Source organism: Echinococcus granulosus, assembly GCF_000524195.1.
Source record: "Echinococcus granulosus chromosome Unknown EG_S00011, whole genome shotgun sequence".
Lineage (NCBI taxonomy): Eukaryota > Metazoa > Platyhelminthes > Cestoda > Cyclophyllidea > Taeniidae > Echinococcus > Echinococcus granulosus.
The window spans coordinates 210,817-235,064 of NW_020170391.1; the positions used below are offsets into that span (position 1 = coordinate 210,817).

The 24,248-nt window shown below is 41.4% G+C and overlaps 3 protein-coding genes across 3 annotated transcripts; 2 read left to right on the forward strand and 1 right to left on the reverse strand. All coding sequences in view use genetic code 11, as the record gives it.

Annotated features, from left to right (window-relative positions):
* Positions 1-236: 236 nt before the first annotated feature.
* EGR_02406 (Kinetochore protein NDC80) lies at positions 237-5,065 on the reverse strand (the record flags this gene model as incomplete). Its single annotated transcript, XM_024491655.1, has 11 exons — positions 237-407; positions 1,197-1,400; positions 1,746-1,940; positions 2,090-2,261; positions 2,530-2,606; positions 3,121-3,336; positions 3,536-3,658; positions 4,010-4,142; positions 4,458-4,618; positions 4,657-4,744; positions 4,983-5,065. The coding sequence occupies 11 exons, from the start codon at positions 5,063-5,065 to the stop codon at positions 237-239; spliced, it is 1,623 nt and encodes a 540-aa protein (XP_024353806.1).
* A 2,747-nt stretch (positions 5,066-7,812) lies between these two features.
* On the forward strand, positions 7,813-19,259 carry EGR_02407 (hypothetical protein; the record flags this gene model as incomplete). Its single annotated transcript, XM_024491656.1, has 9 exons — positions 7,813-8,084; positions 8,116-8,200; positions 8,660-8,737; positions 13,338-13,668; positions 15,472-15,716; positions 16,118-16,543; positions 17,895-17,973; positions 18,057-18,122; positions 19,036-19,259. The coding sequence occupies 9 exons, from the start codon at positions 7,813-7,815 to the stop codon at positions 19,257-19,259; spliced, it is 1,806 nt and encodes a 601-aa protein (XP_024353807.1).
* A 704-nt stretch (positions 19,260-19,963) lies between these two features.
* On the forward strand, positions 19,964-24,095 carry EGR_02408 (Cleavage stimulation factor subunit 3; the record flags this gene model as incomplete). Its single annotated transcript, XM_024491657.1, has 11 exons — positions 19,964-20,176; positions 20,383-20,513; positions 20,552-20,653; positions 20,720-21,087; positions 21,160-21,269; positions 21,403-21,591; positions 21,670-21,813; positions 22,117-22,326; positions 22,462-22,626; positions 22,747-23,143; positions 23,728-24,095. The coding sequence occupies 11 exons, from the start codon at positions 19,964-19,966 to the stop codon at positions 24,093-24,095; spliced, it is 2,397 nt and encodes a 798-aa protein (XP_024353808.1).
* Positions 24,096-24,248: the final 153 nt, after the last annotated feature.

Below are 24,248 nucleotides of genomic sequence, written 5' to 3' on the forward strand. Positions count from 1 at the left end.
ACAGTGTGGCTACACGGATCCCCCGTCAGGTCGGCAGCGATGGGGTTCTCACTGTAGGACGACAGTGCTAAAAGTCAACGCATTAATAAAAAGCTCGATGAACTAAGTTGAGAGTACTCGCAGGGGGGAGAATCGAGGGTCTCGCTGTAGTGCGTGTATTGAAACATTGGGTGCGTGTGTATTTACTACAAAAAACCTGATGATCAAAGGACGTGAGTATGAGGGGAAAGTGAGCATCAGGATAGAGGAAGAGAGGCAGAGGCCCTCTCAGCGAGCAGGTTGGCTTCTTTGATGAGGTCTTCGGTGCGGATAGCAAGGTGGGATACCTTCGACTCCAGCTCCTCCATGCTCTCCTCGAACTTGCCCTCCTCCGTGCTTCGACGATCCGCCTTCCCTTGCAGACGCTCCTGCTCAGAGAAGAAAAACAACCAAATTTCTGCTGTAGCCCACGTTCTGGAGCTCACGTTCCTAGCAAAGCATTTTTAGTTAGTGCATGTCTGCCTATTCGTTACAGGTCTCCAACAAATATAAAAGTGTTTGAACAGTAAGCCAAGTTTAGTGTCAAGTGAAAACAAAGTGCTTATGAGGTTGTTACATTCCAAAATAAATTCTACTATTTTAGGAAAGGTTTCGTTTAGTTAGGAGAGCCTTCAGAATGGACCATCACTGGAAATAGGCAGTGCCGATTCATATGGCCTCATGCGCTGCATGACCGCTAACCCATCAAGGATGGATGCATCTAAGGGTTGGGGAGAAAGACGGATATCCCAATTTAATCCAAGGGTGGTGACAATAAACAGCCAAGTTTCAAAAGCAGCACTTGAGAAAGGCATGAAATAATTTGCACCGGAAGGAGCTATTTTGAAGAAAGATGACTACTTACTTTTAATAAGTACATAAATTCTATCACCTCTCTTTGAAAAGTTTCGGCGTAAATGCTCATCCTCCGATTCAAATCAAGGTAGTATTCATAATCCTTCTGTAAAGTCAAAAAATACGACTCAAGTGAGTAGTCGAATCAATTAAATGACTAACCCACATAAAAACTGCGCCAATTAAAACGGAATTCGGTACTTCGAAGTTAACAAATGACCATGCCAACAAAGCATATCCAACAACTAGCTGATGATTATTCGCAATTACAAAAAAAATGAAAGGAAGCTGGTTAACGCGTTAGTTATAGCCGAAAAAAAAACCTGGGTTTGTTGAACATCGGTGTGCAGCTTTTTCAAATACTGCTGCCGTGCATCAGCTGACTGACGAGCCTCCGCGATAGCCACATCGGTCTCGGTAATCCACTGATTGAGTGTCTCCTTCTTTGACAACGCCTGACGCTTTAGATACTCAAGTTGTTTCGTCGATTCACTCAAGTCCCGCTCAAGTTTATCCAGCTCTTCCACCTAATAAATGAGCAGATTCAATGCTGTCCTAGCATGTTTAAATTGAGTGCAATCAATGTAAAGAACTCCTTTCAATGAGGTGGGACTGCAGGTTTTCACATCCTATCACAGTGTATTTGCAATGAAATTTCATCAAGCGCTTGGATGCATACTTTCATCAGACAATGCCTTATAGCTTACAAGTCACGACATTTGGGCCACAAGTAGGAAGATGCCGCGACTTATCCTGATTTCGATGGCTAATATTGCGCAAATCAGAAATAACGAATACGATTACAAGATTACTATTCCCGTTAAACCACATTTTTGCCCAGCTTAATCTAGAAAGAAGACCTCGGAGCTCACCTTCTTGTTCAAACTTGATTCTAAGGTTGCTAGCTCATTACGTTTGCGAGCGACTTCAGCTGCGCTGGATTCCGCTGAGCGTTTCAGCTTCGCTTGGACATCGGCGAGTTCGGAGCAAATAACAGGGATCTCCTTCAAGGGATCGAAGGTATGGAGGTAGGAACGCATCTTCAGTTGCGGCAATGAAGGATCGGTCTGCAAGGACCAAAAGATGTTATTACATGTTCGTATCCTCTTTTGAAGAAAGTATAACAATCCAGTAAAAGCTAACTACCAGTAAACTAGGGAAGCTAACTTGAACTATCTAACACCTATAATTGCGTAATAAGTAAATAAGCACTTACCAGACGGACAGCGAGAGAATTGTATTCGTCAAGAGCCGGCGCCACAGGCTTGTCCAGACGCCCGAGTTCAATAGAGCGTTCATGCAACAGCTGAACCAGCTCTTCCTTCACACGAACACGTTGCTGATAGTGCTCCACTAAGCGCTGATAAGTGGTAACGACATCCCCAAACCTACAATACGAACAAATATGCGATGACATGTCATAAAGATACTTATCTTGATTCAGCGATAATTATCCAATCCCAATTCAAACATTGCAATATAATCGGAATTGTAGCAGGTAATTTTACAAAACACTCTGTGACAGAAAATTTTTTGAAATTCCGGCAAAACCTTGACGATCTTTCGAACTCGTTGTCATAGCGATTGCAATAAAGGCTATTACCATAATGCAAAAATAAATGTTATTCAAGTATGAGAAAGAAGGTCCTGACTTACTTAGCCCGTTGTGATGAAACAAGATTTTCCAACTTTTCCACCTCAGCGGCCACTTCGCCAACCTGATCACGAACTTTCTGTGCATTTGACGCGGCCGCATCAGCTTTTGCCTAAATACTGCCTGGATTCATTAGAGGTTTTAAACCAGATCGCATTCATTCCAGTGAAGCAATCAGATACCTCAATTACTCGTAGGAGTCATATTGAAGAACAAGATTCACAACTAAATATTTTCTGCTATAAAGTGAACGATACATTGAAAATATTCCCATTAGTAAAAGAAAATGGAACTTAATGGTAAAAAGCTACTGCGTATTTGTTAAGGCGAGTGAAATAGCATACCTTGCAACGATTTTTGCTAAAGTGTGACAATCATCGAACAAGTTTGGGTAAATAGTCTACTAATGAGGACTAGCCGCAAAGATGTGAGCGATCTGACTAAGATACAAGTAATGAGCAAACTTCAAATCAGCTACCAAAATTACTGCTCTTATATGTCTGTCGCATGTCGTGCAAATAAAAGCATCCCAAGTATTTTCCGGAAACGATGAAAAGTAAAAAACTATGCATTTGGAGTACAAAGAGGCGAACCTCTGCTTCAGGCAGGAGGGACTGCAGATGCTGTAGGTGGTCGCTCTGCTCAGCCAACTCGCGCTCAGTGGCGGAAAGGCGACAGCGGAGGTCGCGCTCCTGTTGGATGAGGTTCGCTGATGAGGGCTGGTTCTCCATCTCCACCAACTCCGCTTCTAGTCCCGCCACGTCCTCCGGTCGACACCTCAAACTGCATGCGCACGCTGTCTCAAAATGCTGCCAATACAAGGAAATTGATTAGGCAAGACAGCACCCTGTCCATGTAATAGCACTCCTCCAACGACTTCATTGTAATAATGCTATCCTTTACATAACTATCCGTCACTACATAAAAGCTAGGTGTGAGGCAACTCAATAGATGTTACCGAGGAAAGTAAAATTGTAGCGTGACTCAAAGCGCAAAAGCTGAACGCACCTCGCGAGCTTCAGCCGATGGCTCCACGGTATTCGCAGCGACACAGTCAAGCAAGAGATCAAAAATCAGTTTACCTACTGGTCCGGCCTCGTTTTCGGTGATGAAATGAATTTCATCCATTTTCTCAAGGAAAAATCAAAGGGTCATTTTTTTCACAGCTATATGTAAAATTAATAATCACGACTTTAAGGCGGGAATATTTCAACTGGTCCTGTGGTGGCTGAATAGGGTAAAAGCTAAATTATGGTTATTTTTGATGTCCATTGCGATATACTAACACTGTAGACTTTTCATATTACTCGAAAATCTACTAAATAGACTTGATTATACTGTCAGTACAGTCATTTGAAAAACACTGCATTGAACGCTTAGCTTGACAAGTTGGAAAACTCAAATAAGAAAATAACTCCAAGTGAATCGGATAGTATACCTGGACCCCAGTTATAAGGTGAAGAGGCCAAGGCGGAGACTTACGGATACACAGGTAGAGAGTTCGTTACGGAGCCAATCCAGCGCAGCTAGGATCTGTGACGCAGAGTGTGGAGCTCCCGGAGTTGTAACGGTACTTCGCTTCAACGCCACGGGATAGCCAAAGGACTTCAAAGTGCTTGGTTTGTGCGTTTACAACAAATGCATTAACTAAGGTAGAGTCTATCTACAGAATCGATCTACTGTACATTCATCAAGTGTCATTTGTACATAGCTGAATCCAAAAGACATTTTTACAAACGAACGTGCCTGTTACAACAGTGAATATGCCCCACATTTGCTATCTTCATAAAGAGCAAGAATGTAGTAAAAATTGCTGTCGAATAAATTAAGAGAACAATGGCAGGTCTATCTTTAAACATTAACTTTAATATTGTTTTAATGCTTATATTATAGCAGAGTACCAATAATGCATGTGCATGAAAGCTATTACTTGACAAAGTAGTCTTCGAAGGCCACCTTATCCTGTGGTATGAAGTAGTTGGGAGCGAAGTGATTCATTATATGCGAGAAAATTGAAAAAACCAGTTTTTGACTTGGGCTTTGGAGCGCTTTTAGGGATACCTGGCCCTCGTAACCTGTGTCGCTGAGGAACTAGGTTGATAAAAAAGTGAAACACATAAATAACTTACTTCAACTAGATTTGATATGCAAGTAGTAGTAGTAGTAGTAGCGTTTTTCGGTTTTGCCCTAACTGGGACGGCTGTGGACGGTCGAGTCCTAAATAACGAAACACTTATAAGCCATTTTAAAGCATTATTTAGTCAAGATACACTACCAATTAATGGTGGCAAAACTGGTGCACAACAAAAAAGTACTAAGTTTTAAAAAAGAGTTCATGGCACCAATTAGTTGTATCTTAATGGACCATGCAAAAGATCATCAGAAGAGCGGCAAATCAGCAAAATCTGGCGAAATAAACCATGCTTAAAAAATTTGAAAATCGGTAATGACACACAATTGTGAGCCGCCAGATGGGAAAGCCTCAGAGTTCCGAGCCGGCTGGCCTGCCACCGAGGAATAGGCCCGCCTAGCAGCCATTGAAAAACGACTGTCCTAATAAAGCGGGATAGAAAGTATCAACAAATAAGCTACATCAAACGGTAACGAGGTTCCAAATAATACAAAGTGATAAGTGGATAAAGAGACATTACGCGTACATATTCGTCGTGGCTGAAAAAACAAGGGACGAAAAGCAGCCAATCTGATAGGAAGTCATGTCCATTAACAACTTAAAATGCAATCAAAACATCAAAACCGACAATGATCACTCCCAAATAAAATCAGAAGACAAAGATCTGCAAGAGACAAGCGCACAAAGGACGCACAAGCGAAGTGCATGAAACTACAAAAAGGGGTACTAGACCACGTAAACGAAACACACCGACGGCACAACACCCAACCGCCTAGGCATCGACTTTTCAGACGGCAGTCGATATTATAGCGCCTTAAGGCCGATGAGTTAAAACAAGGCAGGCAAACTAAGGCTTGGTTATGCTCTAGCACTATTCTTTTGGGGAATTCTGCATTTTAAATACCTTTAGTGCTCTCTTATTTTTTTATTCCATTATTAGGTACGTAGAACACGTTTTACCTAAACGGATTTTAACAATTCGATCTAAGAAAATCGCCATACTTTGACTGTCAACTATCGCTACCTATGGAAATCTAAGCAATATAAAGTACCTAAGTGTCTTATTTCTACGCAACTACTGAGTGGTGTTAGCAAATATGACCTATGCAAAATGATTTGATACTTGTAGTTGAGAAATGAGCATCATTGCAAAGTTATTCACTAATCCATAGTCTAAAACGAAAGAAGTTCACTTAAAACTATACTAACGTAAAGTTTCTAAAAAGAATTAGAGCTACTGGCACAACCCAGAGACCAGCCCGCCCCACGAAGGTACAATTGTAATACTTATGTATTTTAATGTTCCTTCTTTAGAGGCGGTGGGGATACGAATCGAACCTCATGCCTGAGGAGCAAACGTCCTGCAACCTAGATAGGGCTTCCGTGTCCAAATTTTCCAGAACTTGTACTTGCTTTTCCTCTTACTTATGCCAATATACATTACGAAGCCGAATCAACCTGGGTGTTCTAAGAGAATGAGGACCAAGGAAGGGGCGCTCTACTAGCGCCGTTCTAGATAGTGACCATGACTCAAAGTAGCCCTTTTGCCGAAACCGAGTGTTGGATAAACACTTAACCTATTATGTAGCTCCTCTTCTCTTTTTGGCACCATCCCGGCGTCAGCCACCACAAAGTATTCGATGCTGTAGGGAAAGGGCCAGTGCACCAACAGCACCAATTAACTAACTTCCATAAAACTAAGGAGATATTTTACTGCATTGCCACTGATCTCTCTTGATGATTTAACCAGATCTGCAGTTTTCTCTCGCACAGGAAGTGGATTTGGAAATAGTAAATCGAGCTGGCCAACACGCATGTGCGTAAGTAGACGTAAGAACACTGGCCCAAATGCGTATTTATATAAGAGAGGATGGTATTTAACAGTGTCGTATTGGAAGAGTTTTAAATCCATTCCTCCTTACCACTTTGAAATCCATAGCTGCCCACTTATATCCGTCTGAGTTCGATCCAGTTAATGTAGAGGTAGAGAAGATATGGCAAGTTCACTTTATCGATATCTTTGTGCAGACACGGTAGGCAACTCCACAACGAAATTTTTTCGGATGATCACAGCTAGTGCCACTTTCGCTATTAAGAACTTTCCTACAGGACGGAGGATCGGGATAGCTGCCGAAGTCAGACGTCATTTTTAGTCCTTCTATTTAGCATTGTCACTGATTCCCCCACATGCAATTCTTCCGCCCACATAGAGCGTATCACTCAGCTGCATAAATCAGAACGGTTGCCATTTATGATCGCGTTTGCTTCACGCTGCCACCGATATAGCGCACCACGGCTTCTAGAAGGGGTTAGGGCTGTTGGCATAGCTCAGAGGCCAGCCCACCTTCACCAATACCAAGGAATAAACAAACAAGCGAAACATTACAACTTTGGTCTTACAAGTTGCTAGTACCTAATTCTTTTACTGAAGGCTTAAATATTTTGTAATACGATGGTGGTTTACACCTCAGTATTGTTAAGGTGCCACCTTTGAACTTTTGAATTAGCCTTCTTGTACCTCGCCGGGCGGGCCGGCCTTCGGGCCATGCCAGTAGCCCAAACACCTTTTCTGTGCTGAACATAGGTATTTCGCCTAAATACGGTTTCTTCCTTAGTCTTCAGGGAAGTCTCGCGGCGCTACAATTATGGCTTCAAATGCATTGTGGAAACATGTGCACAATGTCCCGGTGTAACATAACACAAAGATGCAATAAGCCCTACGATTTTTAACCTATTTTATTTAAAAGGATGCTGTCAAGCAAATACCAATGTATTCAAGGCGTATAGCTTAATAATTCTGGATGGAGCGATTAAAATCCCGTGTGGATTGTCATTGATCTGATATCCAACAAGTAATTGTGGGTTGTAGGTTAAAATTCTGCGGCCATATTGTTCTAAATAAAAGCTGTACTTACCTATATTGCAGATCTTTAATGACTTGGGCTTCCATTTTTCTTTATTTTATTTTACCTCTTTCGAGAAACGCGTGTGACATTTGTTGCAAATGACCGGGTTTTCAGAAATTATAAATTGCTACATGTAAGCAAAAATCTAGACAGCAAGTTTTACTATCATGCTGATCAGTTGGCTGAGTGATCTATAATTTGTTTTTGCTTATCAAGGCAGTTGGCCTTTTTTAGGGCGCACTAGGGAAATGGACTTTTCCAATGCGCCTATTGCTGTTTTGGAGGTTGATGAATTTTCGTGTACCAGCAAAAGTGATCCCTTGGATCAGCCATGCGAAGGAGTGTTGAAGCGTTCTCTGTCTGATCCGTTTGACATATCTGGTGGATTACAACTAGAAGCATCGCTCGAGCATCTCATATGGACCTTTGATGACAATGTTTCCCGTGGACTGATGGATTCATCTGATGTTGATGAGTCTACTAGTCACCGAGATACTAATGCGTCGTTAGATGCTATTAAGTATGACTATTTTTAGTAACGAATGAATAAGGTCATTCTGGCGAATAAGCGTTGCACCGATTGAAAACCCCAAGGATTCCTATCCGCTTGAAAAGCGACCTATAGCGCTCAATAAGGTTAGTTTATAAAAAACTGCCTGTCTTGTAATTTGGTTTTAAAGTGTATTGGATCGTCGCGTTGACTGTTCTTATTTCTTGTTGGACTCTTGATCTATTGCCAAGATGTTGGTCCCTTATATACACATACATATACTGTTTGTCTTTTCACAAAATTAACACTAAATGCGCAAGTACAGTTTACTATTTCTTTAAACGGCTTTGACAATACATCAAATTTGTAGTATTGATACGCACTAATATCTTCCTAACTGACACCTTGGGAGTCGCTTTGTTCTTAAGTTTCGCTACTCTCAGTTTGATTATATTGACTTTCCTATGATAAATTTTTATATTTCATCACAAGAGAAAATTTGAGGAGTACCTCGAAACACTGGGGTTGGACCGCTGTTTTTAATTTAAGCTATAATTGTGCACTTTGTTTACTTCAAGTAAAACAACTGTTTCTGTTGAATGTAGGAGGATCTTCACATGGCAGATGCTGAATCCGTTTCTGATGCAGAATTTGAAGCGTTTGCTCTTAATACTGAGTTACTCGTGAGTACACACGAACCTTAATATTTACATTATCTGCAACCAATGGGTTTTGTTCATCACCTGGCCATCCTTGGTGTCCGATTCCGTTTTTGCTGAACTATGTTGGATATTACTGCGTTGGATTCCTATCTCTTGCAAGAAACTGAGTTTTTTGAAATGCGTCTGTGTATGCTCTACCGTATCATTTCATTCTAAAGCCTCTTACGGCTGATCAGTGCCCTACTACGACTTTGAGAATACTCTAATTTGTATGCCATCTTTGAAGATATAGTACGCCAGCACAACTGCTTGCCCCTTGATACGCAATTAGTATTTTTATTTTTATGCCTATTTTAACAATTTGTGATAGCTATATTATCCACTTGGCTTAATGAATGTTAGCTTATGGTATGGACTTTTAATTAGCTAACCATAGTAATACATTTTAAATCCTTAATTCACTTTTTTCTCCTATATTTTATGGCTTTGGAAAACATCATTAGGTGCTGGAAAAGGTTGTACAATTGATATCTTTTCTTACTTGGAATAAATGCAGTTATGTCTGTTGATCCAGTGGAAATTAGTGGCTTTGAACACCCACCTTGATGAGGGCATTTACTGTAACATAACCTTAGTTCTCTACCATCGTTTTTATCGTTTTTTGTTCATATAGTGTGGCTGGCTTCCAAAAGCGGTATCTGCTTCAGGGCACCCGTCATTGATGGTGATTTATTTGTTTTTTTACCAAAATATTTTAATTTCTCGCATGCTTTTTTGTATTAAGGTATACCGCTTCAGGTAATACATTTTTGTTTCACCTGGATTAGTTTCAACCAGATACTTTCCTGCTCCTGCACGCTCTGATTTAAACAATGAATGCTAGCTTTTAATGGCTGTTGGTTTATACTGCAAAATGCGAGAAGCATCCCTCCATGTGCACTTGGAATCAAACCATTGTTTCGACTCCCTTGTTAGAGCATATTCCCTCTTGTACTTTTTGCTTCTTTATGACCATTTCCTCAGTGTATGATCGATGGTTGCAACATAGCAGGAGATCATTTTAAAGTAAATCTGCACTCTCAATTTTAATGGGTCTCTTTAGCGTTTATTTATGAGGTGAAACCATAAATGTTGCTACTTATTATTTACCGGGAGTTGTAGTCAATCATTACCAGATATCTGACGGCTCAAAACCATATTTATAATTGGCATAAGTTTCATTTAGCTATAGCAAGCACAACAAAAATGAAGGATTACACACGCTTTTTATGCTTAAATCAGTTATTGGACTTTTTTAAAAAAAGTAATTTCTATTCCACGGGATGACACTTTCTTTAATCCATCAGCAGCGCTGCGTTTTTTTTCAAGATAACGGCTTTTAACAACTATCAAATGGATCGCTCCTCTTCTCCCCCCCCCCATCGAAATTTCGGGTATGGGGTAATAACATTGGCTGCATCTATCGCTTCTTTCCTGATAGGTAAACGGTGAACTTGAAAGAAGGGGGGAAATGTGTTGCGGTTGCATTTGGCGTCAAAAAGGTACCGACCACAGAGCTCTCTGGCTTCTTAACTATGATGCTCGCATCCATTCTGCCTTATTATTGCGTGATGTTTAATTTAAGTTTAATTTAATGATGGATTTGCATGTGAAAAGAATTGTCCTTTCTTCTTAAGTTTGCGAGAACTACGAAATAATTTGTGTTTTGACAATAAATGCAGGTTTTATTACTTTGGGTACTCAAATACTATCATACATCAAAATGCGCATGAGACTAATCGTCTGTTTTCAAGATTCTACCCCAGACTTGTCCTATTTTTTACGCGCTTTTCACAGAGGCGATAAATTCTAATTAATCCTTTTTTGCATTTTGATGTTCAAGCAGTGTTTGCCTTCAGTTTGATCTTTTTTCCTACTGTTCACTCGCGTTGATTGCGTAGACGTGCTTTTGGGTTGGATGAAGGTAGAGTTTAGCCGTCACGGCTCAGGTGTTTTCATTACATTCTCTTGCTGGTGAAAAAAACGAGTTTGGATGATTGCGCACACATGAATGTACATGAAATGTTCTGTAGACAGCCAAAAGTGAACGGATAGATTTTGCGATTAAAGCGGAATTGATGTAGTGAGTTCGCAGCTACGCAAGGTTTGTGTCGGCAACTGTGACTTCGCAGATAACTCTAACTTCGCTTCGTGTCACACTCATGTGAACCACTTAGTGAAGTTAAAACTGTTTATTGTTAAAGTGCCATTTGCACGATAACTCATACTGCGCGGACGGTTATGGGGTTTCTTGTACCTCAACATCTGCACTCATGGTGACGACAAAGCTCGAGTTTGTGATGGTTAATGGTGCTGAAAATGATAGCGCCTTGTAATAGAATATGCATCTTTCCTGAATGCCAGCTTTTTTAAATGTGCACTACTAATGAGTCGAATTATATTCCATTTTAGGCAAGTAGTACTTTGTGGTTAGCGCTGAACCACATTTATGGAGGTACATATTCAATTTAAATTGTGATTTAAAATTCCTATTTGAGTCAATTGTTGCATCCCACTGTCATTTCATAGAAATTGTGCATCAAGCGTCACATTTCAACACGTAAACCTTGTGCCTCGTTTGGGTAAAGGTTAACTCATAAATGTGAAACAAGAGTATTTCTGTTGAATACCTAGGTAGACTTTGGCAGCTCCCATTTACTTAAGGTGGTTGGTCACAATCAGTAGTGTTTTCAAAAGTGTGAATTTGGTAAAGTGCATTGCGGAAGCCTATATAATCAGAATTGTTACACACTTTGGGGGACCAGAGCCTAAAATATTCGCTGAATTATGAGGTCTACTTCATTTCGAGTAGTATCTGTGTTTAGCTGTCATGAGTACCATATATTTTAACTTCTTTTCAGGAGATTTTGATTGAGTAGAGGTGTCATCCATTCATTAACTTAATGTATTTTGCTGAGAACTAACAATTCCGTGGGTGTTTTGGGTGATATTGTAGGTTTTGTGGTGTAGTTTTTGACAATTAGATCACCTTGCAATGCTAAAAGTATTAAAATCCAAAACCCAGCTTTCTGTTTATTCACCTTTCAAAATGTAGCATCTATATTTGGGACCCGCTTGTGGCTTTGGTGGGGTATTAGTTAATCAGTTTTTTGGTTACCGGATTTTGTGTTGGATTTTATCCCGTGCTACCGTACCTAAAGAGACCATTATCATTAATATTTCTCTCCCTCATCTGAGCTGTAGAGTAGAGGCGTCCAACTCTAATAATCTATGTCACTTTTGTCTTTTTCATATCTTTGAGCATTTACTGTCCGTTGGACTAAGTGGGAACTTCCTGTTTATTGTTTTCAAACCACGTGTTATTTCCGATGTGTTTCTTTGGACACCTATGTTGCACTTTTGTAGGCAATAGTCAACTACTTAAAATTAAGTTTAACCCGTATATGGGCACAAATAGATAAGGAATCTATGTAGAAATGATTAGAAATCAGTTTCGGACTGTTAAAGTGTTAAGTGTGGCTTTGTGTTATAATTCAAAGGACCAGACCAGGTCAACCATGCCTGATATTTGATCTTAGAGAAAGTAACACTCATAATGCCTCAGCAACAATGCTGTGCTTCTTTCCTACTTTTTCTTTTGGCTCAGTTTGCTGAATTCACCTATGGATTACGTCACTATATATGGACATTAAAAGTTGCTTTTAGGTTCCCTGTAAGCAAGCTGCACTACAGCATTGTTTGGAGGTTTTCTTTGGTATGGTTTATCTAAGAAGAAATTTATTGTTATACCATTTTTAGTAGCGTCCATGTACTGCCAGCATATATTCATTTCCCTCCGTGCTAAGTAGTATTTATCAGCTTTAGTAAAATAAATTTTGCTGCATAAATATTCTATGCTCAAAAATGTGGGCAGTTAACCTACTAAGCCCCTTTTTTGCCTACCATGATGGACCTCCAATGGCTCGACTCCACAATTTCCTGGCCCAAGTTCTCCTCGCACAAATTGAGCATTTTGTTATTTAATAAAATTGATTTATACGCCTATTGTTGAAGGTTCATCTCCTCTCTCGATACCCATACGAGCCAATTGAAGATGTAGCATCAGTTGTTAAGGGAAGACATGATTGTTTTGCACTTAGGTGCTACCTGATTTGACTTGACGTAGCGAGTGAAACCTTTTACCCTATTCTGTTATAAATACACAACAACAAATGAAAGCAGGTCGAAGCATCCGAATCACTTTTTAATAAAGTTTCCGGAACAAAATGCATGCTTTAATTTTTCGCTTGTATCTGCTAGGTGTCATTTGATGTACGCATAAGCATTCGATCAATCAGTCTTGAGTTAGTATTCACACCATTAATGTTTCTATTTTTGACTCGCGCGAGCAATAAAATCATTCGTTTACCTGGCCGTAGTCTTGTGGCTTCCGTCAGTTGGCGAAAAGGTCTTGCACAAAGTTCTTGCATTGCCTAAGTCAGGTTTTGTGATGCTTTGGGACTCAAGGACCTATAAATGAGTTTATTAAAATTCACACAGGTCGAAAGTGTGTGTAATCCTATATGTACACAAAATAATTGACTTTGAACTATGTCACAATACACATTACCGTTTCTCCCAGTTGGAACGTGAGAAACTGGCTGTGATTGGAAAGGAAATTGTTAAGGAGGGGAGGGAGATGGAGGATGACGACACGGTGGCGACAAACTCTCTTGACCCCTTCTCCTCGTCCTCCTGTGAGTCACTCCCCAACTCTCTTTCAAACACGCCTCCAACACACCTCCCGCCTAACCAACAGCCGACGATGACGATAGCAACGGTAGCATTGGATACGACAGAGGACCAGGCTTTAGACGCCTCCTTGAGATGGGCCAGTCTCCAGGCTGCTCTAGAGGCCTTCAAGGCGCGCCATCCAACTCTGCCGCTCATTGAAACTCCCGATTGGGCTCAAGGTAACTCGTTGTGCAGCCCCATGCTTACTACTAGTCTATTTTTAAGGAATAACTGCTATAGGATTGCATAGAAAGTTTGGAGACTAGTCATGGCAAACATCAGAGCCGCAAATATCCGACTTATAAGGAGTAAGTCGGTAGACTGGATGTGTCATTAATGCGTCAATCAATTGAAATCTGTTCTAGAATGTGAAGCATTTGGTGTGTACAAGAGCTCTCCAACGCCCTTTAGTATTACGACTTTGGTCCTACACTTGTCATTTGCCGATGTATTTCAATGTTATTTCAAGTTTACACACATTTTAATGGTGAAATTGAGACTTGTTTTCAGGTTTTTTAAGACAATTTTATCATTCAGTCAATGTCTTTTTATCCACATGATATCTATGCAATTTTTCATTTATTAAAACTTTCGTCTGTCGTCAGACTTGGTGTATCTAGGGGCTAAATAAGTGAAGTGGAATTGCAGTACCCTTTATCAAGTGTGTGTATTCATACCCCGGTAACGGTCGAAAAACATTACGTATGCGCGTTCTTGCAGCTAAGATTCCATTGTGACTCCGAGAGACACTTGTAAGTTTCTTCCAACCTCGCATCAAACTTACCGATAATCACCGCAGCTACCTCTATCGGCGCCACTTGGAGCCATGACAAGCCCATTTGCCCTCTATTCTACCCGGAGGATGTTGCCTCTCCTTCCCTCGGGTCAATTGGCTTGTTTACACAGGCTATCTCACCTACTGAAACGTGACGTGGCTGCACACACATCTGTTGGTTATGTAGCTTCGCTGGTAGTTCAAACTTTTGCGCTTCACCACTCTGTTGGCCAATTAATTTTAACGCTGTGTTTCAGTCACTAATAACGGCTCTCATATGAGCCTTGGTAGCTTTCAGTCTTATGATCGCATATTTGGCTTGGGTTGGCTGCCAATTCGTCTCATCCCCGTTGCGCATTTCCTGTCGTGAATGGGAGAACCTATTTATGTAACGCGTCTGAAACGCATTGCATAGTATGTTTGATGGCGCTACCAAATCGGAGCTGTGTTACTTGTTTTAGTAAAAAATGACGTGTTTTGCTTAAATAATGTCGTTGAAGTGAATTTAATAGAAAGGTATTCCAACAAAGGAACAATTGAGAGTCTAGGCTGACAATCAGTCCTCATTTGAGTGGAATCTCAGAAGCTTACTGACAAAATTATACTTGGTGAATGAATTTGGATTTTGCAACAAAAAAGCTCCAGGAGAATGTCAACGGAAGAACAATTGATGTTGCACCATGATCACTCAAAAATTGAGGTCAGTGGGTCGAACCCAGAGTAAAATAGCAGATGAAATTTCTCTTTCGCTAACCTTTGCAATCATAGCCTCCCTTCCTTATCATTTACCATTTCGTGCATCTGATTGAAACTGATTTACTCAGAAGTCGGAGTACCCATAAAATACCTTCATTCAAGTAAACGCGGGGTGTTGGCTAAACGCAAATATTTTTCTTACACAAGAATGTGGATTTATTAAAAGTTTTTATGCCTCCTTTAAATCCAAAATAATTAAATAATTTTCCAACAACTTTGTGTACGTTATTTCTGTGCCGATTTTTTCTGCCTTGGTTACTTGCATCACTTTATTAATGAGAATGGGGATTAAGTTCAAGTAGATGGAACGAATCAATTGGGCATAAATTATATCACGTGGAACCGAAAGGGGGCTTAAACCCAAGGTGTATATTCGATCCCACGGTTGCATTACCCAGAGGGTGAGCGAGAGAGTGTTTGAATTTAGTCCTGCGCGCTTCCCCTTTTGCAGAATTGGAGCGTCTATCACTACAGCTTCTGCGCCACTACGTGAATGAGTTGGAGACAGAGACGGGCAGCATCTCCGAACTCCTTGTCTCCTCTCTAGCGGAGCGCGAGGAACTGCGTCTCTTCCGCGAAGTTCTAGACAACTTTGTCGTCCTTCACAACACCCTCCAACTCCGACGACGCAAAGCCGCTGAGGCTGTGCTCGCCAACACTACTCGATCTACTCTGGTTCATCTCAAGCAACATCTGGTAGACCTCTTTCGCTTACGCATATAAAATTAGTCACCGTCTGCACAGTCTTTTCTGTATCATATTGTCACCTCCAAGTGCTTTTAGATTTCACAATAACCAGTAGTAATTTGTTTAATTTTGCCTTTGAATGGACGGACTGAATTATTCCTTTATTAAATTTGATCCTCGGGATTATAAGATTAAAACTTCAGCAGTCTCTATGTTCTTTCTCGAATGTTTACACAATGGGCTGCTTCCAAGCCTTGGTGCATGTCTTCCTGTGTTTATAACCACATAAAAGACGTTCCCTTACGCATGCATGCGTACGTGTACACGTGACACAATGCCTTTTCTGTTGCTCTTTTCCGCCGGGGAGCTTAACGCTTCGTTTGTAAAACTTGTTTTGATTTCATTTACAGAGTCATTCAGGGATGCATCGACGAGTCCCACGTTTGAATTCACCGGAGAGTCTGATCGAGTTGACTAACCTGTCGAAGCGGGGTGATGGCCTTTCGGGTAGCGCAGTTTCGTTGAATCTGCAAAGACAGGAACTAGAGCGTATGCCACGCGGTCACCATATCGGGGAGCCCATTGAATTCCCTGGTCTACGATCAGCTCTGAGTCGCCTCTCCGGTTTGCTTACAGGCCAGACCGCAGCGACACCGGTTCTCACTGAAGATGCAGTTACCATGGCCACACGAGCCGTTGCCGATGCTGAGGCAAGCCGCAGACGTTTGGCTAGTTCCAAGGTCCCGAAACGCTTGATTGAGGACGCGCAGAAAAATGGTGATAAACTGCCCCTTTATGACCTCCCTTGGCCAATGGGACGACCGGAGTTTAGCCAGGTACTCCTCGGCCATTGGTATAAACCATGGCTTCTCTTCATTCGTATTTCATTACTAAAAACTCCTATTATTACGTATTCGGTTATCCCCGTTACTATACATCTTCCATAGAACATTATTTTGCTGAAGCATCAATGAATTGAATTTCGTTTATCGTGCTGGTATTTTTAATATGATTTTTGCCGTTTTAAGGTCATTCTTATCAGTACCATCAAAGTAGAAGCATATTGTCACCACAAAAGTGTCATGCTAATGGATTACTTATTTCTTCATTCCTTCTTCCACCCAACATATTCTGTGGTAGCAGTAATAGATAACAAGCAAGCAGCATTTTGGTCTAGGGATGAGGCTGGTGCGATTTAAACCGTTTGCATGTGAAGCAATAACTATTTCTGTTGTTAATACCAAAGTTGGATTCTGTAAATTTTGCTTTCGCGTTTGAAATTGTCTACAGCACCCAAATTTCTATCTGCCTTTGCCAATTTGTTTTCATTTCCTCCCCCAAGAATGTGCTTACATTTCTCCTTCCTTCAATTCTTTTGTGATTGTTTGCCTCCTCCTCATTGTGCCTTTTGGTTTAGCGTTTCCATGCATGTTGAAGTCCCTTCTTCGGGAGCAGTGCTTCTGCGCTATGATTTCTGTCCGTTCTCTGTTTGCATTAACAAGTGCACAGCTGATGCATTTTTCTAGGCCTTTTGCTAACTCCTCCGTTCCTAAGCACGAGTTCTCCTCCACTAGTACATTAAAGCTGCTTTTCCTTTCTTTGCAGGATGTACAGAATCTGAAGCATATTTCACCTACCACTTAAGGTTTCACCTCACACAGCAAAACTCATTGTACTTATTTGATATGTAGATCTCTAGAGTACTTCATTGTCATGGATTTTGAAACCAGTATTGGTGATTTAGCTGATCAAATCTTTGTTTCAGCTGTAATGAATCAGTTATAAGAGATTGCTGGCGTTGGAACATGGCTAGTTTTGCAGTTTTTTGGATACTCCACGTAAGGTGTATTCATGGACTGTGTTTTGGACTTGTTTTGGTAATTATTAACCCTTTTATCACATACCTAACACAGGCGATAAAAGACCTCGAATCAGCCTATGTAGTGTGATCGGCCTTCATCGAGTTTTTTTCTTTAACAATAACTTTGAAGTAATTAATGTAACGAAACCCTAATTTTCACCTGCAGTTCCGCCCTCTCTCTCCATCTTTGGCACAAATTAAGCTTTGGACACCCACATTTTATTGACTGATATTGAACACATTAACAGTCAAAATACTAACGATAAATAACGTCGATTTAGGTATTTCAGCGGTCTACATTTCATTCTACAATTCTACCATTTTAGTCCTTAAAATTGCACATTCCTGTTCCTACCTCTGAATTGGCTTCTTGGCTTCCTCCAAGGCTGCGCATAATTAATCAAAGTAAGTCTTAGAAGCACTTGTTTGCGAGGCAAATGTAGCCCTTTGGCATATATCCTTGACCCGTCTTTTTTTCCTACACCCAGTTTTGCTAGCTGCCTTGCACGAGTCTTCGGAGGTCAATAAGCTCCTAAAAGAGCTTCAAGAATTCGGTGCGTCAGCAAACAGCTTTACTCTATTAGCTAGGCAAACATAGGTTTATCACCGTTTTTCGTTCCTCAAATTTACCCCTTTATACTAAAATACGCTTGAATTGCCTAGCTTCATCGGAATTTCAGTTGCGCTTTGTGGTTCTTTTTCGATATCAGTACATTATGAAGACAGCAAGTTTTGTTTTGGTAGCTGAGCTTCTTCTGTTTAATTAGTCAGGTTTTATGTCATCCCAATTTCGGCATGAGTCTACTGCTATAATCGTGCAGCGAAGAAGAACACATTACACGGTCAGTAAAGTGGTCTAATAGCTGCAGTCGTTGTTGGGTCCCTTATTTTCCGAGAAAGCGCTAGAGAGAAACGTAAACCAATGGAAAAGGCCCGCTGTTACATTCATAGTTGCTGATCCTACAAGTACGCAAATCCAAACCACAGTGATCTCGCCTTCTCTTGCGGCCATATTGCTGAGTTGCGTGACTCTTGCCATTCACTTGATATGACACTGGGTAACTCAAGGACTATGTCAAACTGTCCAGTGTTCCATCTGTGACCAGTGGTAGTTTTCTAGATGAGCCAAAGCTTTTTAGCAGGGTTTGTGCAAGGTTCCAATGACACTGAAATGGCTTCAGTAATAAGTTCGTCCCACTATATTTTAAAAATCCTCCCTAGATTTTAGCTTATTTCATCTTTTAGGCTAAGGCACTTTAAGAGAGTATCTGTGTAGCTAAAAGCGCTAAACTACGAGCATTCTTAACTAAAAATATGGCCTTTGATCACCTAACTACCTGTTTGCTTACGGAATGAAAATGGATGAGGCTAAAAGTCGCCATTTTTTACTATCTCAAGTTTTCCAGCACCTATATAGGGCTCCCGTGTAGGTGCTCGTCAAATCTTGACCGCTCTTTATTATTTTAGACCCATTGGTCGAAGCTGAGCAACTGCAACGAACATCCAAACACTTATCCGCCAGTGGCTTCGAGTCAGCTCAGGTGGATTCTCTGCGGATTCTTTATTCCTCGTGTGAGGTTGGGCCGCGGAAAACCGTCAGCTTTGATTGGCACGGAACGAAGGAGTTGTTTAAAGCTCTTGCTACTGAACGTAACGGCAGTGTACCTCGTCACACCTCCCCAGTTGCTTGACTTCCTCATTCTTTCTTTGATCATGAATGCCTTTGTGTACCTGATTTGGGTTCGCCTGTATTCGTCACTTTTCACTTGTCTCTTCCTGGCTGCATTGTCTCGTCGTTGTTTTGCCTCATAGTAAAGTGTTGCAGAGTCGCGCGTAGAATCATCGGCGGCGTTTGAGTTGCTGTCTTCAACAAGAGAGTGAAGGAGCTGCATTTGTCCAAGCCGACTGGTACGGGGGACCTAGATCGGCATTTACCTCAAATAGCAAATTCTAGCCTGGCCACAAATAGTTCTAGTATTAGGTAGGGTGATCGATGCAACAGACGATAAGGCTTCGTTGCATATTTCTACATCGAATGTTTTAATGGTAATACTAAACTACCAAAAGCAACCACAAGCGCTAACGGTACCCGCTATAAGTTGCATGATTATGCATTTAATTTTGCGATGCAATAATTTTTGGTAAGAAATAAACATAAACATAAACAAAATAATGTGCACCTAAGTTTGTTTCTAGGATCGAACGTTACTATGGCATTGATGAGCGCAGTATTCATTCCACATTTGCAAATTTTGATTTTATTAACTCTTGACCTAGTATTAAATGATGATGCTGACTTCAATCTCTTAGCTACCAGTAGTAATACCAGGTGTCATGTGTTATTAGCCTCCGAACTTTTCAAACCTGTGTGTTTCCACCCCTCGTCATGCTTAGTATGCCGTTCGCTCAACGGCGCACCCTTAAAGTTGATAAGCTTCAGCGTGCAGAGGAAAGAATAAAAGGCAACGTGTGGGACATTGAGGCGTGGAGTGTTATTTTACGTGATGCCCAGTCGAGAAAAATTGAAGATGCGCGCGAATCATTCGAGAGGATTATTGCCCAATTTCCTACAGCGGGTCAATATTGGAAAATATACATCCAGCAAGAGGTATATTGTCCCTAGAAATTTTATTAAGTTTTATTTTGACCTAATTAGTTGTGTATTTGTGGCTAAGGCATCTGGTTCTTGTGTTGGGATTTTCCACTTTATCATCGAGGTATTGCCTCTGTAACTGATATTTTGTTAGGAATATTGTGAAATATCGTATTTCTTTGCTCGGGGCCTTGCCTCATTTTGAGTTTTGAAATTTTCAGATGAAGGCAAAGAATTATGATCGTGTGGAGAAACTTTTTCAAAAGTGCCTTGTTAAGATTTTGAACATAGATTTGTGGAAGCTTTACTTACAGTATATTAAGGATACAAAAGGCAAACACCCGAATTTCAAGTAGGTCTTTTATTAAATTTTGTCTCCAAATACCTTAGGGAGAAAATGGCCCAAGCTTATGACTTTACCTTGGACAAAATGGGTCTTGATTTGAATTCTTACTCTATATGGGCTGACTATATTGCATTTTTGCGATCTACGTAAGTGTTTATCAAGGTATCGCCTAGTCGAACTTAATGTTCTACTCTGCTGAATCACTTTTACAGCCAAGTGCAGGGCTCGTATGCGGAGAGTCAAAAGATAACAGCTACCCGAAGAGTCTACCAGAGGGCAATCGTCACTCCAATGCTGGGCATTGAGACGGTCTGGCGGGATTACTGCATGTACGAAGATTCAATCAATCCACACATCGCAAAGAAACTAACTGAAGAACGCAGCCGTGACTACATGAACGCGCGCAACGTTACTAAGGAGTACGAGATCATGACGAAAGGCCTGTCAAGAAACATTCCCTCAGTACCACCTCAAGTAACACCACTTGAAGTCAAACAGGTGGAGCTCTGGAAGAAGTACATTCAATGGGAAAAAGATAATCCTTTAAAAACTGAAGACATCACCACGATCACTAAACGAGGTGAGTCCTCCCTCCATCGTTTATTTTGAAAACTTCCATGCCTTTATTATTGAACGTTTCTTTCCTTAACAGTCATGTTTGCCTACGAGCAGTGTCTCCTCTGCTTGGGGCATCATCCTGATATCTGGTACGAAGCTGCTAGCTATCTAGAGCAAGCTAGTAAACTTCTCACTGGAAAAGGGGTAAGTTTTATCCTAAATTTGAACTATTATTGTACTGTATTACTTTTATTGCACAGCATAGGTACTATCTTTGCAGTTAGTTAAATCTACTCGCCGTGAATTGAAACCTGTCCTTTTCTTCTTGGCTTAACAGGACCAAGCGATGGCTTCGCAATTCGCCGACGATACGGCGGCAATGTACGAAAGGGGTATTAATTTGCTAAAAAATAACATTATGCTTTATTTCGCCTATGCGGATTACGAGGAGGGTAGGTGCAAATATGCCAAAGTTCACAGCATTTACAAGAAACTCATCTCCATGGATAACGTCGATCCAACTCTGGTTTGTTTCCCGCTACCTTTAAGTTGCATTTTAATTATACTATTGTGCATTATTCCCTTTATTACCCACCGAATCTAGCCGTACATTCAGTACATGCGGTTTGCACGTCGCTGTGAGGGCATTCTGTCAGCGCGCCTGGTCTTCAAGTTGGCTCGTGACGATCCCCGTGTTGGTTATCAGGTCTTCGTGAGTGCGGCTCTGATGGAGTACTTTTGTAGTAAGGTATACATTTTTTTGCTTCTAGTAGATATTCCCCCCTTAACTCTGCTGTCTACACTTCTTGCATACTAACGCATTTGTCCGCTGGCTGTGGGTCATTCCAGATGATGAAATAGGTTCAATTAGCGTCTCAAAGGCTGCCGTTACCTTACCATTTGTTGACCTTTTTTTAAATCTTGATCAGTGCCAATCCGTGGATTTAGATAATGACAAAATAATTACTATTTAATGACGTTTGCGTCATAACTGGTAAATCCACTCTCATCTCTGTATAGCATGACCAAGAGGTGCATTTATTTACTGCAGGATAAAACAATTGGACAGAAGATATTTGGACTGGGCATGAAGCGCTTCGCAGGCAACTCCGATTTCGTGCTGTGCTATGTTGAGTATATGTCTCATCTCAACGAGGATAACAACACTCGAGTGCTTTTTGAACGCGCTCTGGGGACCGATGAGATCCCCGCCGAACGTGCTCGATCTATCTGGGCTCGATTCTTGCAGTTCGAACTTCAGGTGATTTTTACTTGTTTTTATGATTTTCTCCGCCCCAAGAGACGCTTCTGGGTTAACGAGCTTTGATTTGGATTTTCTGTTTGTTGGATTCTTTGAAGTCGACACAGCGTTTTATTTCATATCCTTCACGCTTAGGTTGGTGACCTTGCCAGCGTTCAGAAAATTGAGAAACGTCGACTCAAAGCAATCGAGAATGTGAAGGAATTTCAAGGGCGCGAAACAGCTCTTTTGATTGATCGTTATCGTTTTCTAGACCTCTTTCCCTGCTCTGAATCGGAACTGAGGTCACTTGGATATCGGGTGAGCCATACCCCGTTCTCCGCTTTGTGCTAATCTTTAAATTCTACCCGACTCTGTCTTTTTTTGATAACCGAAATAAGTTTGATGTTCGATCACTGATATCGCGCATTGTCATTGTAGGAGTTGGCAAAGCTTAATGTGACCGGTGCAGGGGGCGCCTTCTTGCATTCGGTGGGTTCAGGTGCTCCAGGTGAGGATGCACAGGGTGGCATCGGCGGTAGCGGTTCGAATCAGTCGGCCCTGCCGCTTGCTGACGCGGGCGACGGATCAAGCATCCTGTCTAGCGGCGGCACAAAGCAGCCCACATTCCCACAGCCTGACTTTGCGCAAATGCTGCCCTTTAAACCAAAGGCTTACCCGCGTACTGGCAGCCACCCTGTTGCTGGTGGCGAGTTTCCTCCACCCCCTGCTGCCTCCGCTCTCATCCACATGCTGCCCCCTCCCGAGTGCTTTCACGGGCCCTTTGTGCAGGTGGATAAGTTCCTAGAACACTTCCTCAATCTTGATATACCCGAGGGTGGGTCTTTTTTCTCATTTGAGACCTTTTTATCGGTTTCCCAGCGTGACTCACTCCCTATTTTGACTGCAGTTTATATAATTTTTATAGTTATTGTTCTATTTACACCAAATTTGTATGCAGAGGTGCTTATTCTAGTTTGTTCTATGGTGTGATCACTATGAATATTTATTCGAGAAGGGTATTTAAGCTTGGGGCCAACATTTTTAATATCCAGGACTTATTTTTCAATTTGAAACGTTATATTTATGGTTAACGTTACTTATACAATCGTCGCTTGTTTTAAACCAAGAACTGCCAGCTAAATGCATCCATACATTATACACCTTGTTCCTAATATAATTCAACCAGTTAGATAGTTTTTTGTATTTCGGTCTGGAAATATTGATTAATAAGAACTGGCTGGATGTTGTAATGCTTTGGACACAAGACGCTTATCGAAGCTGTCTTAAACTGAACATTTGATTTATTCGTTTCAAAACTACCCTTTGAGTTGGTAATCTAGCGGTACTACGCAAAATGTGGTGTTCGGTGCCGTTCAAGTCCGACTAATCTCCTTCCTCCGCCTTTCCACTGCCCTCTAGACTACATCACACAGGTGATGGCAGAATCGGAAGACTTGGCGATGACCAACATTGATGCGGGTACTGCAATTTCCATCGAGATGTCCAACGCGGCACCACAGCAAGTATTTTTGGCAGCGGCAGTACGTCGACGCAAGCAGCTACAACAGCAAGATAATGTGGTGGCAGGGAGGAAGCGCTCCGCCACAGCAACCACTAACGCCTTTGGGGACTCTGAGGATGAGGCGGAGCCAGAAGAGGAGGACGAAAATGACTCGGCTTTCAACGACGATGCCGAGGCTGGTGGTAGCAGCGGTGGCTCGAATGTCACCTCAGGAGTTCTTGACATCTTCAAGCTGCGACAGACTAAACGCCATAATGTTGCCTGAAAGCTTATACTCCGCCCTGTGAATGTTACCGAGTGTTTGTGTGTATATATAATGGAGTCTATTGTTCCCTTTTTAAGTCTAGCCTCAGTAACGTCGTTCATACGAGTATTTCGGTGTTGTAAGCTTTCTCAGTGGTGTTGTTTTGATGCGTTT